Source organism: Podarcis tiliguerta, assembly GCF_965153285.1.
Source record: "Podarcis tiliguerta genome assembly, chromosome: 10".
NCBI classification, from domain to species: domain Eukaryota; kingdom Metazoa; phylum Chordata; class Lepidosauria; order Squamata; family Lacertidae; genus Podarcis; species Podarcis tiliguerta.
In genome coordinates this window covers 52,370,986-52,393,474 of record NC_139543.1, presented here as the reverse complement: position 1 = coordinate 52,393,474, position 22,489 = coordinate 52,370,986, and the positions used below count along the sequence as shown (strand labels likewise).

Sequence of the window (22,489 nt, the reverse complement as noted above, 5' to 3'; positions counted from 1 at the left end):
TCAGCAACAGACCCAGGTCCCTTGCAGAAGCATGCAGCTCCAGACTCAAAGGAAAGTGAGTCCCACAAGTGAGTGTTGCCACGACTCAGCTTCAGATTCTGGTGGGATGGGTGGGACCAGCTGCTGAGTCATCTCCATAGCTTTAGTCCTGGTCTCACATCAGGATGCTTAGTAAGGAGCAGAAATTGAGCCATCTTTGCACAAGCAATTCAGGATGCTCCATGACCAGGTCATCTGGCGGAGCCTCAGAAGGAGGTCTCCAAGGTTTAGGCCAAGCTTCCTCAACCTCAGCCCTCCAGATGTTTTTGGCCTACAACTCCCATGATCCCTAGCTAGCAGGACCAGTGGTCAGGGATGACAGGAATTGGAGTCTCAAAACATCTGGAGGGCCGAGGTTGAGGAAGCCTGGCCTAGGCAGATGCCTTCCCCACTGAAACCAAGGGGCTTAGTTCTCAACAGACATGAACAGGATCCAACAAATCCAAGGCATTCACATTATTTTAAAACAAGCAGTAGAATCATATGGTTACTTAGAAGTAAGGCCTGTTGGTTTCAATGGGATATACTCCTTGGTAAGTAGGCATAGGTTTGCAGTCCCAATCCTGCTATATGAGTTAACTAGTGTAGACCTAGCCTAATGCTTTGCCCAGCATCCTAGTCAGGGGTGGGAAACATCTGATCATACAGAGGTTGCTGGCTTGCCATTCCTATCATCCCTGGCCCCACTGGCTCAGGCTGATGGGATTTGTAGTCCAGCAGGCTCCTGCTCCAGCAGCCTCTTGCATTCACTGAAGGCGACATTGCAATCAGCATCCATCAACAGGTAGAAGCCAGCAGAAATTCTGAGGCGCTTTTGTTGCCGTGTTATTCTGTTTGAATCCAAGGGAATCATATATCGTTTAATAGCTGTGCCTCCTTTTTTCCTTCCTTTAATAATGAAATGGGGATCGGAAAAAGGTGGAGAGAGGGTGGGAACAATGACCACTTTTTCCTTTCCAGGAGCTAAGTTCCAGTCTTTTAAGGGTCTTGTTGATAAGTGGATTACTGGCAGGCATTCATACTTTCTTAACCAAACAGTATCAGCTGTTAAGTGCAGACTTGAGGTTTTTTCCCCAACAGGCTTTTTTTTATTAATAGGGGGAAAGGGTGGGGTTGCACCTGAATCACTCCTAATCACCCCTTCCATTAAGTGTCCCAAAAATACGCCTCAGCCACCAAGGAGGCTGTGTTTATCTGTGTTTCTACAGCTCGGCACGTCCTAGAAACACAGAGTCTGGAAGGAGTTGTAGGTGGCTTTCAGCACTCCATCACAGTGCCGCCTTCCAGAATTACCCAGTTCCGGATTTCCCCTTTGTTTCCCTCCTAGGTACCCTGAGAAAATATCCTCTGCCCCTTAGGAAAGCAGAGGACACCATAAGCAGAAAAGTGGCACTGAGATTTCATGCTGTAGAAGGGTCTTACGTATTGCTCTGTGATCTGCTGGTGGATGTCCATGTCTCCCAAGCCCAGGGAGAGCTCTCCGCTGCCTGTGAATATGGAACAATAGGTGGCTGTGTTGTGCCCTTCCAGCTGCAAGACACCTCTCATGTCCTCAAGGTAAGGGGAGAAAGACAAATTTAGTGTTCTGTTCTCTGCAGCTCATTCGGAGCAAAATGTGCACCGGCGCCTGCCCAGCTAGTGAATGTGCTTCCTCATCTGCATGATGAATCTGGCCTCCAGTTCAAGGAGACCTGGAATAACACCACGAAGCAAATGTTAATCCAGGAAGCATCACATAGGCGCAGACTGGGACAGGTAGGCACATCCCAGATTCACCTGGGTCTCACTGATATCCATGGCCCTGGAGCATGCAGGCCTTTTCCCGGCTCATTTCTGCTGCCTCAATTTCACATTCTCTCTAGCTTAAAAGAGGGGTGATGAATCATTCTAGGCCAGAAAGCTGCATTCCCTTCTGGACATCCTTCTGAGGGTCCCATTCCAGTGGTGGGTGGAGACTGACACAACAGTGGGCAGAAAAAGGAATGTAAAATTTACACCTTTTGTACAGTGGGCTGCCTTCTATGTACAAGCCCCTCTTGGTCCTCCGTCCAGACAAGGAAGAGACGTTATCAGAGTTCAAAGACACATTCCAGCCAGGCCTTGCTTACTCAGGGCTGTGACCTGGAGAGAGGCAGATGTAGTCTGGGGAGAGTTTGGAGGGTCAGGTGGATCTGAGATTCCCCTCCTCTAACTTCCCTGCTATGGAAAGGTTGTAGTTCAGTGGCAGAGCATCTGATTTGCCTGCAGAAGGTCCCTGCTTCAGTCCCTGGCATCTCCAGTTTAATAATAATAATAATAATTAATAATAATAATAATAATTTATTTATACCCTGCCCATCTGGCTGAGTTTCCCCAGCCACTCTGGGCGGCTCCCAATCGAGTGTTAAAAACAATACAGCATTAAATATTAAAAACTTCCCTAAACAGGGCTGCCTTCAGATGTCTTTTAAAAATAAGAAAGCTACTTATATCCTTGACATCTGATGGGAGGGTGTTCCATAGGACAGGCGCCACTACCAAGAAGGCCCTCTGTCTGGTTCCATGTAACCACTTCTCACAATGAGGGAACCGCCAGAAGGTCCTTGGCACTGGACCTCAGTGTCTGGGCTGAACGATGGGGGTGGTGACGCTCCTTCAGGTATACAGGACCTAGGCCGTTAGGACTTAAGATGCCCTGGAGAGCTTCTCCCAGTCAGTACAGACAATACTAAGCCGCACAGAGTGGCTAGGGAAATCCAGCCAGATGGGTGGGGTATAATTAATAACATTATTATTATATATGGACCTCACCTCTGACTAGTTATGAGGCAGCTTCCTGTGTCCCTAAAATGTAGAGCTCCCACAAGGAATCTCATAGTAAGCAGAGAGTGGGTATCTGGGACTGGAATGATGAAATTTTGTGATCTGCAGTATGAAAAACAGCCACCCTGCTACGGATTAGTTTAGAATAACCATAAGCTGTGAGCTACCATATGCTTGCAGTAGCGTAGGACGGACTCTGAATGCTCATCCTTCCCCATGACAGAGATAAAGAACGGGGTCTTCCCAAGACGACTTAAGCAATCTGAAAATGGAAGAGAAATGGAACAAAGCTGGATTATCTGCCAACAACCCTAGAATCTGAAAGTCAAGGTAGAAGCATTCTGGGGTCATCAGTCAGTGAAATATCTACTGAACTATTTTTAATTTATATAGGAAAGTGCCTTTTACCAGGCCAAACTATCCATCTAGCTCAGGGTCAATAATCTGTCTTTTGAACAGCTAGGAAATACCTGAGAGATGCCCATTCCCCACTCCTTACTGAGGATGATGCAGTCTAGGTCTGCATGTGAGGAGAGGTTGCAGTTTGAGATGGAGACTAAGAGAGACGTAACATTCTCAGACTCATCATGTTCTGGAGGGATTCAAGCGCATACTGACAAATTCAAGTTGCACCAATATTGTTGGTTGGGAGGTCTTGCGCAACAAATCCACTTCCCCAAAAGATTGGACTTTTTGCAATAAAGAATACACCCTGTGAAGTGTGGGATAACACTTCATTTGATGCAACATCTTCAAACCTCCCCACAAATAAATCAGAATGGATCCTCATTAAATATCCAACATTGTCTAATCTCCCTGCAAACAAATGAGGACAAATGTTAAATAAACAGGTCAGGTGGAAGCGCCATAAGAGAGTGTTTTGGGGTGCCGGCTGTCTCCCTAGAGATCTGGGAGCAATGGACTGTCCCCACATTAGATCTCCAACTATGCTCAACCTGTCTATTTCTAAATAAAAAGCAAATATCAAAAAGCACCAAACAAGACCATCCAATGACCTCCTTCCCAACAACCCTGGGGAGAGCTGAGACCCTGGAACTTCCTAGCTCAGTGATGTGGAAGCTGAGCATAGCAATATGCTGGACCCAGTATCTCCCTGCAGAGAGCAAAATTAGAATGAATTACCTGCTAGATTTCTCCCCACACCACCAAACGACTGTCTCACTGTTGATGGATTTGTCTGTCCTCCACCCTGCAAATGCAGAGAAATCAACAGAACAGGGCAAAAATTAGATATGCCTTGATTTTCCCAGATGGTACCATAATGCTACTGCTGTCAACACTGGCTCAAGTTAAACCCAAGTTCTCTGGAGACTATTCCATTTTATGTGATCTCGTGGGACTGGAACACAGGAAGCTGCCAAGTTTAGACTATTGATCCATCTAGTTAGCATTGACTGGCAGCAGCTCTTAAGGATTTCGGAAAGGTACTTTTTCCAGCCCGATAAGAAGACACTAGGGATTGAGCCTCAAAACTTCTGCATGCAAGGCAGGTGCTCTGACAATCACCTATGGTCCTTCCCCATCCAAAATGAGCTAGGCTACAGCCATTCCTTACAATAAACTTATTTCTGTCATCTGCTGAGGTTCCCATATTTCTTCTAGAAATGGAAAATCTATAAAATCCAATCTTCTACTAGGGCAACATTCATCACGGTTTGTACTTTTCTTCTCTGTCTCCAAGGATTAAGAAGTGTTTTCTTAGTTAATTGTTAATTAAACAACCATCACACTCTTCCATTTCTGTCTTCATCCACTTGTCAGCTAATCAGAAAGGAGGCCAGACATTTGGCTAGGGAACTCTGCTCACTTTTACCAAAGAGGTGTGTCGCATCACTTGGCATCAAATGTTCCACTAGATGACATAGGGTGAACAGCTCTATTTATCAGCTTTAAGCCCTCTTCTTTTTCCGCACTCCGCAGAGTTTTCATCACTTATTATGGAACGTTTTTATTTCTCTTAGCTCATGGGTCCATGTGTACGATGATGACAACCATCATTTTTATCATAGCAACACCTGTGACCCATAAGAAGTGGCTGGGAGGCAAGTTGTACCACACCTAGGCACCACAGGGCAGTGTTAAGCTGCCGCTGCTGCTACCTACCTATGGAAGAACGCTCCCTTCTTTCGTCCTGTAGGGCGCTGGCATCTCTGGCAGCAGGAAACAAGTAGCTGACTCTCTGCACCACTGTGGTAAATTGCCAGACAAACTACTGCATTACAGTGACACTGCTACATGTGGCCAAAGGGTGGTATTGCAGCTTAGCACAAATCAGGTGGGAAAAAGGGACCAATAGGCTTTTGCCTGATCCTGTAAACCTTTTGCCTCTGAACCAGTTTCCCAGTCTAATCCAGCCTTCATCAATCTGGTGCAATCCAGATGTTTTGGACTACAATTCCTATCAGTCCTCACCAACATGGCCATGTAGTCCAAAACATCTGGAGGGCACCATATTGCTGAAGGCTAGTCTAAGCAATGTGTTGCTCAAGTACATATTCCCAAACACCAACTCATTAGGCATGTGTTCCAAAACTGCTGGTTTTACTTATATTTCAATAAATCTTAGATCTACCTGTTTCTAAAGTTATATTTTATTGGGATGCTTCTTATGGATATTTCATATTGTTTTATGCGAACCACTTAGAGGTTTTTGTTGATTAGGTGGGTTATAAATCTTGTTAAATAAATGAATTATTGAGCTGCTCTCGTGGTGCAGACAGACATACCTGGAAAAAGTAGTGAGCTAGGGCTTTTCTATTGCACCCTGAAGACTGCTTCCCCCCGCCTTCATTTCTCTGATGACACAAATTCAGCCTTCACATCAACATCATCAACATCTGTATAAATCAGGCATAGGCAAACTCGGCCCTCCAGATTTTTTGGGACTACAACTCCCATCATCTCTAGCTAACAGGAACAGTGGTCAGAGATGATGGGAATTGTAGTCTCAAAACATCTGGAGGGCTGAGTTTGCCTATGCCTGGTATAAATCCTCAGACGGCCCATTTCTATCTGCCCAGGTCAACCCATTTCTAACCACCTATATACCTGTTTGCTTGCCTAACACCTTTTAGGCTTGGCTACCTGCCTGGGCAGTACCTACTTGCCTCCAGACTGCCAGCCCTTACATTTCCTAATAGTCTGGGAAGGTGGCATGTGAGCTCCTTGCATCCGATGAGCTTTACAGCAACAGGCCAGGTTAGGGTAAGGAAAATGAAGCTTAAATATTGCTAAGTGCAATTACCACTATTGTTGCATCTCTTGCCTTGGCTATGAAATCGACGTTGATGCCACCAATAACCACCTGAAAGGAAAGCAAGAGGTGGGTGGGTCAGAGGGAGGGAGAAGCCATCAGTAGAGGTCTCTTCCAGAGCCCTTCTTCCAGGACATGCCCACAAAGCCAAGGCTGAGGAACCTGCAACTGTCCAGGCATTGTTGAACACCAGCTTCCATCAACTCTGACCTTTGGCCATGGGCAGTGGCGTAGCGTGGGTTGTCAGCACCCGGGGCAAGGCAAGTAATTTCCCCCTAACCCGTGGATTTGCGCCCCCTAACCCTACCCCCCAGATGTTGCGCCCGGTGCGGCCGGGCCCCCTTGCACCCCCCACGCTACGCCACTGGCCATGGGGATTGGTTCTTAGGGGTGTTAGGGTCTAACACCATCTGGAAGGCCACAGTCTCCCCAGTCCTGCTCAAAGCAGAAGACAACCACAGTTTTTGCAGTGCCACCGAGGCAGTAGAAACAAAGGAGGGTTATTGAGTCCTTGGTGGGCTAATAATTATCAACACTTGGCTTGGTGGATCAGAAGTTGCGCCGGAGCTGATCTAGATATGCCCCTCATATTAATGAAAGCTTGGTGTGCAGTTATCAGACAAGAGAAGGAGGAGGCATGTTTCAAGCAGATGCTTGAAAGTAGTAAATTCACAGCAAGGACAGACAATGTGGTGGCATCTGTTGTATATATTGTGGACTACAACTTCCATCAGCCTCAGCCAACATGACCAACGGTAAAGGTTGGTGGGAGTTGTAGTCCATAACATGGGAGCACCTTGTTATCTATATGTGCCTCACATTATGTTGCATTTTAAAAGTCTTCCATAGGCCACCTTGAGAGGGTTCCCTGAAAGGCAGTGGGAGCAAATAAATCAACTTTGTCCGCAGAAGAATGGTCAGTGCATTTCAACCAAAAGGTTTTCCTTAGGTGCAGTAAAACAAAGTACGTATTGAAAAAAGTAAATAAATGCAAAGCCCTAATGCAAATTGTAAATAAACAACCTCCAGAGAGAAAGTAGAACATGATGGTCAAATTGCATTTTTTAAAAACTCTCAAGATATTCACTGTCCAACATTCAATGCAACATCAGACAGCTGATAAACAACTCAGCTGGAGGTTATTTTTGAGTATCCATTTTAAAAAGGATGTGTTAGTTTGTGTTAGTGCCCCTGTGGATGGCCTGTGGTTGAAAATGCATTAGGCATTCCTAAAAGTTACTGCTTTTAAGAGCACTTCCTTGAGGCATGCCTCTTTGCTCTTCTTGTTCGATGACTGCAACATTTGCATTTCCAAGCAAGCATCATTGTGACAAAAGAGACATTCTGTTTTCTTACACGATTGGTGTACATACATCATAAACTGGCATCAGCGAGGAGTTTGACTAGATGACTTTTAAGATCTCGTCATTTCAGCTCCACATTTGTGACTTTTTGAATCATAGAATCATAGAGTTGGAAGAGACCACAAGGGCCATCGAGTCCAACCCCCTGCCAAGCAGGAAACACCATCAGAGCACTCCTGACATATGGTTGTCAAGCCTCTGCTTAAAGACCTCCAAAGAAGGAGACTCCACCACACTCCTTGGCAGCAAATTCCACTGTCGAACAGCTCTTACTGTCAGGAAGTTCTTCCTAATGTTTAGGTGGAATCTTCTTTCTTGTAGTTTGGATCCATTGCTCCATGTCCGTCTCTCTGGAGCAGCAGAAAACAACCTTTCTCCCTCCTCCATGTGACATCCTTTTATATATTTGAACATGGCTATCATATCACCCCTTAACCTCCTCTTCTCCAGGCTAAACATGCCCAGCTCCCTTAGCCATTCCTCATAAGGCATCGTTTCCAGGCCTTTGACCATTTTGGTTGCCTTTTTGGGTTGTTTTACCTACACTGAGATTATCTCCATTTGAGAAAAAATATTTTGCAGGGAAGCACTGCTAGTCTTAGAGAAGGCAAAAGTGGTGGCTGACCTAAAGACCCTCATTTAACGTAGTCTAACCACCAGGTAAGCCTTGTGCAAAGAAATCCTGGTGAATGCTCAATCATCACATTGCCTGGAGGAGCCCGAGGCCAAGACCGCAAGGTGAAGGCGATGTGCAAATGAGCTGTAGCAGCCAAGCTGTTTCTTTCTGAGAGAGTGGCAACCTTACGGAGCAGGCCACTCACCGGTTTTGGTATAGGAGATACATTTTCATTTTGAGCCAAGTCGTCTCCCCAGCCCTGGGCTCTTTGAATCTTGTTCAGGGCCACAGCTATGCGGCTGCCCACCTTGGCGTTGTTCTTGATCAAGGCAATATCTGATATGGGGAAGGGTATGATGAAAGGAAAATAAAAGCAGAAGAACCCAAGAACTAAAAGAAAAGTAGGTGTAAGAAATTGGTGCAAAGATCCCCCTCTATTTTAATTTCCCAAAATACTGCCAATGTAATGTTGCTCTGGGGCAGTGTAAGATTCCCAGAAAGTATGGAGAACATGGGGTGGGGGGGATTATGTAATTGGATTTTGAGGAGGGGAAGTAAGAAGCGAGCATTTTCAGGAAAGGATACTGGATCTAAGTGACTCCCCACTAGATAACTTGTTTAGCTTCTGCAGCAAGAAGGGTGTAAGCTCCTTTCCTGTAATCCCTTTTTCCCTGCAAATGTAAGAAGAGCAATCTGGATGAGAACCAGTAATTTTATATTTGTATATGAGAAGAGCACAAATAAATCATCTTTCTATCCATAAAAAAGGGGGGAATGCATCAGGTAGCCCTATCCATGCTACAAACTTAATAAATATATGCATTGATTATCCAAGGTGAGCTCAGTTCAGGCTTTTAAGTGGAGGAACTTGATTGGAGAAAACCTGCCCCTAGAGGGCACCCACTGGCTGGAGGTTGGGTGTAAGAAGCCGCAGGGATCTGTGGACAACTGCCCACCCCCCTCTGGCTGGTGCTCTAGCACAGTGTTTCCCAACCTTGGGTCTCCAGCTGTTTTCGGACTACAATTCCCATCATCCCTGACCACTGGTCTTGCTAGCTAGGGATGATGGGAGTTGTAGTCCAAAAACAGTTGAAGACCCAAGGTTGGGAAACACTGCTCTAGCAGGGCTATGGAAGACAAACAAAACAAACCCAGAACATTTGTGTTATGAAAAGTTATGGGATTTCAGCAGCAGCAGCAGCAGCTTACCGAGCCTCTCTCAAAGCCTGCTGGATTGCTTCTTCAATAAGCTGTCCTGAAGCAGCTTGATCCTCGGGGCAGGGCACTGCAATCAGCACTCCACTGCCCAGCTGCAAATTTAGGGACCTGGCTGAGGAAGAAAGGTCATTAACTGTGTTTCTCTGCTGAAACAGGTGGCAAAGGTGGCGTCACAAATTTCATCGCTTATAGATGTATATGCCTGTGCTTGCAATTTGTTTCTTCCTCCCAGTAGCCTCTGGTGTCAACTGCTTTGCACCCAACAAAGTTTAATGCAGCCGTCACTAATTTGGTGCCGTCCAGACGTTTTGGACTACAACTCCCATCAGCCCCAGTGAGTGCATAGATACATGGGGGCAGCCATCCTTTTTTTTCTGTACAATTTCCCTGGAAACAGGTGGCACGTTATGACATACAGTCACTTCCTGGACCATTCTGAAAAAGATTTTACCAGTGCAGCATCCTGCTACTTAGCAGCTCCAAGTCGCAACAGAATGTTTTTAAAATAAATAATTATAGATAATAATTATTTCGCTTACGTTACATTCCAATCCACGTGCAGAGCCAAGACAGTGAAACAGGCATATTCACTCTAAAGAGCAGATTGAAACAAGGTGGCCACCCACCACTAACTTCAGTAGGTCCAGGCAGTGCTTTTTTTCTAGAATAAGATGTGCAGGAACCCCCAACTTTTTTGGACAGACAACCCTAAGTTGTTGAGCTTCTTTCAGCAGAAAAAAAGCCCTGGGTCCGGGGGGGGGGGGGGCTCTTGTCACGTGGGGTGTGAGAAGTTGCCAGGGCTGCTGTGCCTTCCAAGCCTCAACACCAGCCCTGCTGTTAAGAACAGGATACTGAAAACAAGAGAAGATATCCAAGGATGGAAAGGAGCATGTGGGACAGATTTGTCCTGATCCCATGCGCATTTCTTCAAAAGTAAACCCAACTGCAATGGGCTTTGTTCCCCACTATGTGGGCAATGAACTGCAGCCTCAGGGAAACTGAGAAACTCATTGGTTTGAACTCAAACACTCCATTCTCAAAAAGCGCATTGTTCCACAGACAGCTCACCAATCAGCTGTGCAGCATCCTCCTCGTTCTGCACATGATATGGGGCCTGGAAGCCGCTCTGATGGCAGAAGAAGGCTGGGAACTCTCTGGAGTCTCCAAAGGTGGCCACACAGACACCTTGAGTCTCCTGCAGAGGTGAAGAGCGGGGGCAAAGTGAAAATACTGTATGTGATATGAAAGCAAAAGCCATCTTTCTGGGTTATGGACCAAATCACTTACCACTCTACAGAATCAAATGACCTTTCCATGATCCCAGGTCAGACCATTGGTCCAGCTAGCTCTTCACTGTCTGCTGCAATGGGCAGGTGTCTTTCTTAGATTGACTAGCTGAGGGCCCTGCTGCCTGGAGATGTCAGGACTTAGGGACTTTTGCACCCATGACACAAGCTGTATCACTGAGGTACAGCCCCTCCCCAAACAGGAAACCCTTACCACTCTCACACAAAAGGATAAAATACATGCCCTTTCCTCCAGCTCCATGGACTTGATAGAATCCGATCTCATGAACTAGATGCAAATCTCTTTCTTGTTTTGTCTTTGAACTGTGTCTACAACCTCAAAATATATACATTTTAATTGCTATAATCTCTATAATGCATGTGGGCTGCCTGTGGCTCATGGAAGTATTCATTGCAGCCCACTGTGAGTGCACAAGCCACCCAACTACTTTTAAAATAAATTAGGTGAGAAAGTTTCTGTGTTAGGAACTTAGGCCAGTTTCAAATCAATTTGATCAATACTTTGGTTGCATAGAAACATTCATAAAAACAGATAATTTGCCTCCTTCACCTCCACTACGCTCAAAAGAGGGATAGGCATATCTGTCAGTTTAAATTTCTCCTTTTCCCAATGTTAAGATCAGTTTTCCACATAAGTTTGCACTTTTTAAAGTTCTCATAAAAGTTACTAAGCATTTTAGTGCAAATTACATTCACATGCAATTTTGCCTAATATAGAATTTTTTGCAAAGCAATGTTCCCTAACATTTTTGTAGGTTATTTTCACTAGCATATGCATACTTTGCCCCAGTATATGCTTTTTTGTACACAATACTTGGCCAGAGAACCGCATTGCAAAATTCGGAGAAGTGAAAATTCTGAAAGCTGGCTGTGTTTTGGTTTGCACATTGCTTTGGAAAGTATAAATTACAGAGGCTTGCCTTTAAATGTGAACTTTATCAAATTCTCCACTATCCCTACTTCAGAATATCAGAGTTCTGAGCAGGACAGCCATGACAGTACAACTATCCATTGAAATATGGGAGTAAATTCTACTTGAAGCTGGAACGACAGAACTGAGAAAGGCCAGATTAACCAGCCTTCTGTCTCTTGTTCCTTCCCTCTGCACTGCATTTGTGGCTCCTTACCAGATATTCCAATGTCCTGCCAATATCCAGTATAGACTTCACACCTGCGGAAATCACGGCAACTGGAGTACGGCCTAATTCTGTCAGGTCGGCACTCACATCCAAAGCTGAAAAGGACAGGAAGAAAAGACTGAAAAGACAGTGGCCCCGCCAAATTTCATAGCTACCAAAATGGGCAAACTGGTAGGGTGGGAACCATCATAATTCTGTATTAAAGTAACATATGAAGTTGCCTTATAATGAGTCAGACCATTGGCTCATCTTGCCAGTACCATCCACTCTAATTGGCTGTGGCTTTCTACGGTTTGAGGGTCAAACAAGATGCAACTTCAGCAGAAGAATCCAAGAGTGGTGCATTCCCTGTTGCCACCAGAGGTGAAACAGGAAAGTGCCACCCTGCCCTTTCGCTGCCACCGTCCCTGCTGAAGCCTCCCTTACCTGGGTTGTTTGGCAGCATCCACAAAACGGCAGTGGCGAGATCTCATGGACCAAATGAGAATTCAAGAGATTTTGTGGTATTTCGGTGATGTCTCGGCACTACTGCTTCTCCATCGGTGGCAGAGGGCGTGGGGTGGGGTGGGCAGCGTGCCTGCAGAGGCACTGCCTCGTGGGCTTCTGCTGCCTGAGGCGGCTGCCTCAGCCCACCTCAAGAGTCAGCCAGCCCTGGATTAATCCTATACATGGCTACTCCAAAATAAGTTGTGTTGGTTTTAGTGAAGTGTACCCAATGCTTTTTTTCTGGGGGAACGCAGGGGTACACATACCCCTAAACATTTTGTGAATCTTTGTTCTTTTGTCCATTTACTGTATTTATTTATCTTAACTATAAAATGGTGATTTTCTTGAGTCAAAATGAGAGTACCCCTAACCATTTTTTAAGAAAAAAAGCACTGAGTGTATCCCATGGCAAGTGTGTATAGGATTCCACCTAAACATTAGGAAGAACTTCCTGACAGTAAGAGCTGTTCGACAGTGGAATTTGCTGCCAAGGAGTGTGGTGGAGTCTCCTTCTTTGGAGGTCTTTAAGCAGAGGCTTGACAACCATATGTCAGGAGTGCTCTGATGGTGTTTCCTGCTTGGCAGGGGGTTGGACTCGATGGCCCTTGTGGTCTCTTCCAACTCTATGATTCTATGATTCTATGATTGTAGCCCTAAACGAGTGAATGCATTTAACCTGATGTGTTTTGAAGTAGCAACTGCAAGGTGTGTGGGATGGATCAGTTTTGAGACTGTGCTGTGTTGGGGAGGGTGTCCTGGTTCTCACCTCTAGAACAGAGAGGAAGCAGGGTAGGGAGGGAAGTATGTGAAGAAATGCCATTAACTCAGATGTAGCCCATGTGGTGACCTGCAGATGCTGCTGGACTATAACTCCCATCATCCTTGTAGGCTGAGTTTATGAGAATTAGCATTCAAAAGTATCTGAAAGGCCCCAAGTTTCCCATTCCTAGAGGAGATCCATAAAATGGTAGGTGGTTATAAGCCTAGAATTCTCTCTCTCTCTCTCTCTCTCTCTCTCTCTCTCTCACACACACACACACACAGCATTTAGCATTTAACCTCTGGTTATAAAATTAAAACAGCATTTGGAATTTAATTTCTAGTTATAAAATTAATTCTCTTACTCTTCTCTCCTCCGCGGTGAACCCCTCCAATTCCTCCTGTCACAAACACAGGGATCTTTGCTTTGTGTGCCACAATCATGGTTCCAGCCACAGTTGTACCACCAGACAAGCCCTGTGTGAAACAGCCAGTCATAATCTAGATTGCACAAGACCCTCAGCAAGGAGTGCTTAGATTCCAACCCTCTCACATCGTTCCACCACTGGGCAAAATACAGCAATGTAAGCCAACCTGGGTGGCTCGAAAAGGAGACTAGGCATATTAATGGAGACAAGGCTATCCATGGCTACTGGTCATAAGAACTGTAAGCTACAGGGATGGAGAACCTGGACCTAATTAAGCTTACTAGGTCACCCCATCTGGCTCGCTAGTAACTGCTATGGTCACCCTGCATGATGTCCTCAGCTGGGAGAGATTCAGGGGAAATATATCTGTCAATTCTCCTCGACCTCTCAGAAGCTTTCAATACTATCAAGCACTATATCCTTCTGGAGTGGTTGTCTGAGTTAGGGGTAGGTGGCACTGCTTTGCTGTGGTTCTGGTCCTACTAATCCAGCAGGCTCTTCTCGTGTTCTTATGTTATGTTCAGAGATTATGTGTGCTCTACAGAGATTTGAACCAGGGGAACATAAAAGAACCCCCCCCCCTGAGAATTCAATCCAATACCTGACTGAGAACGTAGGGAAGATCTCTCCGAGACACCTTTATTGCGTTTTTGCTCTTGGCCAAAGTCTCAAGCTGTTCATTCTGGAGGCCCACGTGGATGCGACCACTTAAAACGCCGATAGTTGCTGGCACAGACCCATTTGCTCTTATTATTTCTTCTACCTCTCTGGCCATGCTGGTGCATTGCGAGCAACGCAAAAGAAAAAGAAGGCAAAATAAGTTGCCATGGTATTAAAAACTGTACTCCATCACCCAATCCTTCACCACACCCTCATTTATATTTCATTTCCTTCCCCTGTGGCTACATAATCTGATGCCTAACAAATCTTGGGTTAGTTTTAATGGCAATGAGGTTCTTGCGTTATCAATTTATGGCCAGATTGTCAGCACAGGGATAAATCAGATATGGGGAACCCTTGGCCTTTCAGGTGTTGTTGGGAGTACAGTTTCCATCGCCTCTGACCATTCTGCAATGCTGACTGAGGCTGATGGGAGTTGGAGTCCAACAACATCTAGAGTGCCACAGGTTCCCCAATCCCTGCTCAAAAATGTAGGTGGCAATCTGGGATCCCCACTGTCTTAATAGCCCTGCCTTTAGCCAACATAAAACCTATTCTCTAGTATGTCAAGGTTATTGACCTGTGCTATTTTTCTATGACCTCCTCCCCTGTTCTCTTATAACGGCAATGGCGCCCACCTGAGAGGTGCCGGGACTGAGTTCTGGTGAGCTCCAGCTGAAAAATATGCCCTGGTTTTATCTATTCTGAATGGCAATCTGCATAGAGAGAAATCATTTGGTGTAGCCTTCCTCAGATTGTACACATTCCCTGATGCGCTGCTTTTCTAATTGCAACGAACTTCAAGCATGCAATTTCCTCACTTGCAATCTGCAGTGGTACCTTAATCCTAAAGAGGCTGTGCCATCTGTTCATTTGCTGTGCAAAGACTGCCCTAGATAGGCTTCTCAAGCTTCACAACCATAAAAAATGTATGGTTATAGGAATATGAAGCAGGCTTAAGTGGGTGCTACCCTGCATGTATATGTTTATTACTTCGTGACTGCAACTTCAGGCAATAGCTAGAACTTTTGAAGCAGCCATTGAAGGTCCAATGTAATTGACAGAGCTGTCGTTTTTCCTGATGACCTCAGCATTGCTACGGGGTGGCCCAGGGGGCAGGGAGGGCTCTTGTGGTGGGTCCCATATTTTCTGCCACTTCCATTTTCTTAAAATTTCCCCCAAAAGCTACTCACCCAGTGGCTGGGTACAATGCAAAATGCATTACTGGTGAAGACCCCTGCCACTCATCCAACACCTCAACTTCCCAGGGTTGTCTACATAAATTAGCATATGCAAATTCTATGTAGATTTGTGTCAGGGGCCTCTGCCCCAAGTCCTTTAAATACCTAGCAATGCCCCTGACCTGGTGACCCCAGAAATAGTCCTTTTCAATGAAGGCAATTCATGAGTTCAGTTTAGCTGCAGATCAACAAGCAATGAGATGTCAGAAAAGGTGTGTGCATGTGTGTATCAGTCTCTGGCCTAGTCCAGCTTGCAGCTTTCGCTGTGCAAGAAAATTATAGTCTCTGCCTACCTCAGATTCTGGGGATACGGCATGCCGTGTGTAATGATAGTGCTCTCCAAGGCAACAACAGGCCTCCTGCTGTCCAGGGCCTCCCTCACCAAAGGATGGATGCAGAAGTCGCTGCCTATAAGAAAATATAAACACTGTCCATATCTAATGGGAAAGTGTTACAATCAGGGCAGGACTTTGGGGCAGGAGTCCAGGGCCTCAAAGAGCAGAAGGGCTCCAAACATAGCAGGGCTTTGCTTGCATTTTGAAATGTAGGTGAAGTGACACACACGATCATTTAAAGAGGGAGCCCCTGTAAGGCCATTAAGGGTGCAATCCAAACTCTGGTGAACAGCAGCTGGGCTTAATGGAATGTGGGAACCACTGCCACATCTGTAGCCCCCACCGCTTGTGCCGTCCAAAACAGAAGGCAAGGTGGGGGAGGAGTGGAAAATTTTGTACTTTTACTACAGCTGCTCAAGGCTGCCATAGCAGAAAAGTGTACCAGCTACCACCTGTGGAAAACCTCAGTGGCAGCTGCTGCCAATGTGTTGTTTTTGTCAGGAGTTCAGCCTACACTCGAGTAGGTCACTGGCAGAGAACATGCCCGACTGGCATGTTCCCTCCCTCCTGGTCAATCGTTCGGGAGCTTCATAAGCTTTCTTCAGCCCAAACATCACAGCGACCAATGCCAACCGACACCAGCACACTTAGGGATCTACAAAGTCTTCACTTTGTAGCAACTCAGCATTTTGGCTAATCTACTTTATTTACATATAACTCAGCATTTTGGCTAATCTACTTATTTACATATAAACACACACAGAGCACTGCAACATGGTTCCCTCTCTCTCCAGCATCAGACAGCAAAGAGAAAAAGAACAAAGGACAATAGTCCCACTTCATGAAACACAGTAACACAAACATCCTGTCTCCACCACTTCCCACTCTGTGGAGTCAAAACATATACCCTCATGTGAAAGACAACAATCCTATGACTGCAATCATAGATCAGGAATTCTAACAGTTTTGTACGGGTGCAGTTGGGGCTTCTGAGGCAGCAGAGCCACTCCACTGGCAGAGCCCAGCACAGCCAAACAGAGGGGGACAGAGGGACACTGGTCTCATCCAAACCCCCTCCAGTGCAGTAGATTTTAAAATACCTAACTATACAACTACTCATGATGTGTATTCTGAACTACAAAAAGCCTGGGTTTTGAAAGCAGATTTGTTGCATTAGGACAGTGGCAGACTTTGGGCTCTCAAATTCAAGCAGCACCCTGTGCAACACTGGAATTTGGCGTATGCTTCCCCTTCTCGTGCTCCGTTCTGCAGCACTGTTGTGGTGCTCCCTGCAGTGTGGTGCTCCATGTGGCCAAACTAGTCGCGCTACCCTAACACTGCCTCTGAACTAGGGTGACAGAGAGCATCAATCCACTACAAATGCAGAAATTAAATGCTCCGGTGTGCACTTGAATCCACCCTGCAAAATAAGGGCAGTCTGAAGGAACCCTGACTGATAATGAGCTATCAGGTGATGTACATGTATGCATGAACCAGCCTTAATACCGCACACGAGGGTGGCGTAAAAAAGAGAATGCAATCTCTTCAAGAAACACTCACTGTTCAAGTATCTTCTCATCTGGAGAACACGACAAGCCCCAGAAGCCACACGGCCTCCCGAGGTAAAGGCAGGTTTCAAAATCATTCTTTGATTGAAGAGAAGGCCAATTCATGAAGACCAAGGCTGTCAAAAAGTGGGTCTGAAAGGAGCAAAGTTTGTCTCTGTTCTCAGACTTTCATTGACTTGCAAGCTGGTCCCTTCCTTATCATTTATTTAGGCATTTATTTCGTTGTATCATCACATCATGCCCCTCAAAAGTGGCTTCGAATGTGTAGTCAAAGACCACAAATCAACCCATCAATTTACAGTGGTGCCTCGCAAGACGAAATTAATTCGTTCTGCGAGTTTTTTTGTTCTGCGAATATTTCGTCTTGCGAAGCACCACTGTGTATTGACGGTTTCCCATAGGAATGCATTGGCGGTTTAAAAAAAAAGGCGCAAGACGTTTCGTCTTGCAAAGCAAGCCCATAGGGAAATCTGTCTTGCGAAGCAACTCAGAAAACGAAAAACTCTTTCGTCTTGCGAGTTTTTCGTCTCCCGAGGCATTCGTCTTGCGAGGTACCACTGTATAAAACTGCATAATATTCATGATAAAAGAGAAACTAAGGGAGAATGGAAATGAAACAGAGAACCTCAGATTAAACCTCAAACTTCCTTTTTCAAAGTTTTCCAGCCCAAATGGAAGCTCACGGGAAGAGCATCTGCCTGGCATGCAGAAGGTCTCTGGTCCTACCCTCAGCATCTCATAGGAGGCCTGGGAGAGGTTCCTAGCTAGAATCCTCAAGAGCTGCTGCCAGTCAGTGGTCTGACAGAGTATAAGGCAGCTCCCTACATTTCTAACTATAATAGAATTACAAAAGACACAAGCTAAATATTCAGGTAACTAGTCCAGGACCAACCACACAATTTAGTGCTCTCGGCCTTGCATTAGAGGATCACTATAATTAGAGTTCCTAGAACAATTTATCCAAAATTAGAGTGATTTCTCCATTCGAGTTAAGGACTGAGTTACATGGTGAGGTTTATACTGCTCAGCTTAGTTAGCTCAGCACCAAGTATACTATTTACGTATATCGTTTTAAAGGCATACAAATTGTTGCTGGTATTGCACACAGGAAATTTTGTGTGCTAGCCACCCTGATGTGAAATACTAAAAACTAAATATCAACTAAGTTTACCTTTCAGGCAAATGCAGTTTGGTTTCACTATGAGTCCTTTTAAAAACTGGCTATACTTTGTTGAAACTAAGCAAGAGTCACCAATGTATTTTTAAAAATTATCTTATGCTACTCTCCTGAGCAAACCCTGCATTCTTAATGATAGGACCCTCATTTTTATTTCAGGTTTCACCCAGCTGCACCTCTTGATTCTTCCCACCCTCTTAGCAATCTGGTATTTAATTAGCATTGGCCTTTGACAGCAGAAGAAGGTGGCAATGTGTCTGGTTCCTTACCTCTACGAGCGCTCCTTGTTTCCACCATATGCTGGCTGAACTTTCCATATGACCAGCGCTGCAAGAAGATGAGGCTGTTGGGAATTGCAACAGACTGATCTTGGCTCCAGCTGTCCTGCATTCCAGCCATGGACTCCACGCCAAGCAAGTCCATTTATCATTAACAGGATAAAGCAGCTGGCATTCTGGAACCACTCTCTGCCTTGGGGAAAGGGAAGGCTGTTGTCAAATTGGAGAAAACATCTGTGATCTCCATGACTTTTGGTGCTTTTCCATGCTCGGCACCGTCGATTTCATGTATCTCTCTGGAGAAGTCAAAGCCAGTTTTGGATAATATTTCAGAGTTCCTATGGTGGTTTTAGGCAAGAGCACAAAACATGCAATACAGCAGGAAAATACTGGTTTTGCCATTTGCCACCCAAAATCAGGTAAATTTGACAAAAGGGGAGGGGGTGGAATCTGAGATTAACACAGGCTGCACTCTTTGAAACTGCCATAGCTATCAGCTCTACTAGCTCTGATTGAAATGAGCCCCTTTCCCCTAAACATTGCTCAGCTGCTGAGCTGTTATGCAATGTTTATGAACTCCTCAGTTTTGTTTCATGAAAAAACAAACAAACTGTGCATGCCTAAGTCTCAGGGACAGATGGAGCTGTGTTGTGTTCAAGGGTCACAATTCAGAATAGGTAGAAAGCTGTGCCATCAAAGCACTGTTCAGTTGTTAGGCTCTGTGTATGTGTTAAATGGTGAGAGTAACCTTTGAATTAACTTTTGTATGCAAATAGTGTAGATGTACTTATATGGATGTGAATGAGTAAGTGTGACAGTGGGAGGAGTGGATTGACAGAAGCCATTTTACACACAATTCACATCTGCAAATGTTTGTAGGTCTCCAGTTATAATCTCCTGTTGTTATACTTCTCTTCCTAGCTGTGCAACTTTTAAAAGATGGGGTACGTTTTAACATTAATCAGCCACGCTGGATTGCTGCCCTCCATTGTCAATACATTCTGTATTACAACAGAAAATTAAGACTCCAATGTTACAATAACAGTTCCTTGGATTGAACAAGGCCACAGATTGCCCACTTTTGAGTGTGATAGAGCCTGATAAGTGAAATACTAACAAATGATGACAACACATGGAGGAGCCATGGAGTGAATGATGAATCTCCTCACACATTAAGCACGCCTAAACATGCAAAGGGTTACTGAAATGAACATGTATTAGAAAACATATGTAAGGATCACTCACCTTTTTTTTGTTTTTGTTTTTGTTATGCTGTTCCCCTCACTCATTACTGTGTTTCTTATACAGCAGGTCGGTGTGAGAAAGAATAAGTGGGCACAAATATATTAAAAAACGGCAACATTCAGAAACCAGGGACAGAACATTGTGGTACCCCAGGACACTCTGCTGCTGAACTGAAAGTTGCCATTTTTCAACAAAGAGACTTCAGAGAAATTACTGACTTGTGATCATTACTGCTGCGAATCTTTTATTTATTTATTTTTGCAGCTTGGCTTAGTTATTATCTGTTTACAGTGGTACCTTGGGTTACATACGTTTCAGGTTACATATGCTTCAGGTTACAGACTCCGCTAACCTAGAAATATTACCTCGGGTTAAGAACTTTGCTTCAGGATGAGAACAGAAATCATGCTCTGGCAGCGCGGCAGCAGCAGGAGTTCCCATTAGCTAAAGTGGTGCTTCAAGTTAAGAACAGTTTCAAGTTAAGAACAGACCTCTGGAACGAATTAAGTACTTAACCCGAGGTACCACTGTATTGATGTCTTTTTAGATCTTGGGATTTTTTTAATTAGTGATGTGCATTGCCTAGAGGCTTATACAGCTTATTAAAAGAAGAAAAATAAAACAGAAAAATAAGATAAATACCACAAAAGGCTCTTCTTTCTATTTTCAATGGAAATGGGGAAGAAAAGTTACATAAATATTCCTTGAGATTCTTCTTGGAAGCTGCCCACCAAACCATTGCAAGACACTAGAAAAATCTGGTGTCAACATGATGGAATAGTGCTACCTGCAAAAGTATTAAAAATAAAACAAAACAAATAAGGACCATTACATAATCCATGTTCTAAGAATGCATTAAAACAACTTGGTTTTGCCTTATTAAACATATAACATATAATGAAAATGCATTGTGTCCTCTAAACATGCATGGCCTCTAATGGGACAATGCTTTAGGTTAATTTTCTGTACTACCAGGAAACTTCTTTAATGAAAATAAAAGAACCGTTTTTACTGAAAATATGACCAAACAATGTACTGCTTACATAATCTTGACCTAGCTTTTGTTTTGTATCTGACCTCTTATTGTAAATAAGTTTGCTATAGTGGTGGTGTATATTTTATGTTTGAAAACAAAAAAGTAAAATTATATTTTTTAAAAAAGCAAGCAAGAATTTTACTAAGAAGTTTGAGTCTATCAATTTGGCATTAAATGTAAAAATGCTTTCTTCTCCCACTATAGATGTTCAGTTGTATAGTAAAGCTAGGTCGGCTGTTTAATCTTCCATTATCACTGATGTGAATGGTGATTGTGCGTTATTCTGTGCACATTAAAACTTTACACAGAAAGACTCTGTTCCCCCAAACCTTCTCTATATACTTGCATGTAAATCAGCTTTTAACCCTGTTAACATATAATATCTCTGGTGAGAGTCCTGCATTGGTTGCTTATTTGCTACCAGGCCAAGTTCTAGGCATTACTATTGTGAAGAAATGATGTGAAACTATGTACCTTGCAATCTGAGCAAGGCCACAGGCGGACATGTGGAATGCCTAATGTTTATGCGACCTGGTAGTTGCGAGAAGGATGGGAAGGGAGGCTGAAGATAAGCAGGAGGAGCTGCTCTCAAGGCCATGGAACAGAGTCTACTTCAAAGGAACCCTGATAGACTAGGAATGTAGCCGCTGATAAGTGTACATGAGCAATGTATGAAAACGGCAAGAAAATGTAACGAAATAGCTTCAAGTTCTTTGTTTGAGGATACACTGCCAGGGCAATTCTTGCCTCCATCTTTCTTGGCCATCAGATCACCCTCCCAGGTACTTTTGCATTTAGATTTGATCTCTATTTGTATAGTCCCACTTGGATAACACACACTTTGTTAGGATGTGAGATTTCCCACATGACTATTACTGGTAGTATGCAAAGCCTTTAAGAGTTTGGGACCAGATTACTTGCAATATCTTCTTACCCGCTGACTGCTTCAGTCTGAGGAAACGGCATTGTTACAGAATGCCACCTTTGTTCCACACTTTGGAACTGTCTGTAGATGTCAGGGAGGTGCTTTCACTGTACCATTTCGGGTGCCTGCTCAAAACACCTACGTTTAGACAAGGGTATCCGGACAGTGTCAACATGCATTGCAATCTGGTTTTCAGCTTAGCGCTGATTTTTAAATTTCTTTTAATGTTTTATATAGCGGTTCCTAAGCTTTTCCCCGATAATTTATTGTTTTTGTAAACCGCTTTGAGGTTTTATTACAATCGAGCAAGCATACAAATCTGAAATAAATAAAAATAAATCAAGAAATGTATTGTGATAGTAACAACTGGAAGCTGAAGAGAACGCTTTAGGCCTCTAACTGAAGTGGGTTCTTATGTTCGTTTTTAGGATACCACAAAAAGACTCGTCCATGTTCCCGGTGTGTATTTGGGCTTTGAGACCCCAAAGCTTCTCCCCCGTAACCGTCGCCAAGCGCCGCTCGCGCGAAGTGAAGCCCAAAGCCTGTTTGCAGGTGGTTCCCCCGCCCAAGCCCCGCCTCCGCGTCTGGCGTC

At 44.5% G+C, this 22,489-nt stretch overlaps 1 protein-coding gene across 3 annotated transcripts in view; it reads right to left on the bottom strand.

The window, feature by feature from the left end:
• Nucleotides 1-22,459, bottom strand: part of LOC310658929 (uncharacterized protein) — a 29,319-nt gene extending 6,860 nt beyond the window's left edge. The window contains exons 1-16 of one of the 3 annotated variants that reach the window (XM_083401473.1): nt 21,907-22,402; nt 20,579-20,723; nt 18,683-18,884; nt 17,229-17,368; nt 15,627-15,741; nt 14,034-14,208; nt 13,370-13,481; nt 11,748-11,854; nt 10,382-10,508; nt 9,305-9,425; nt 8,681-8,766; nt 8,301-8,431; nt 6,107-6,166; nt 3,985-4,051; nt 3,009-3,103; nt 1,462-1,590 (exon numbers count right to left, since the gene is read on the bottom strand). In XM_083401473.1, coding sequence (XP_083257599.1) covers nt 1,462-1,590; nt 3,009-3,103; nt 3,985-4,051; nt 6,107-6,166; nt 8,301-8,431; nt 8,681-8,766; nt 9,305-9,425; nt 10,382-10,508; nt 11,748-11,854; nt 13,370-13,481; nt 14,034-14,208; nt 15,627-15,741; nt 17,229-17,313 — 1,410 coding nt within the window. In that variant the 5' untranslated portion in view covers nt 17,314-17,368; nt 18,683-18,884; nt 20,579-20,723; nt 21,907-22,402. Of the gene's footprint in view, nt 1-1,461; nt 1,591-3,008; nt 3,104-3,984; nt 4,052-6,106; nt 6,167-8,300; nt 8,432-8,680; nt 8,767-9,304; nt 9,426-10,381; nt 10,509-11,747; nt 11,855-13,369; nt 13,482-14,033; nt 14,209-15,626; nt 15,742-17,228; nt 17,369-18,682; nt 18,885-20,578 lie in introns of those variants that run through there. The other 2 variants (XM_083401474.1, XM_083401475.1) reach the window with 2 other exon arrangements.
• Between the last annotated feature and the right edge of the window lie 30 nt (nt 22,460-22,489).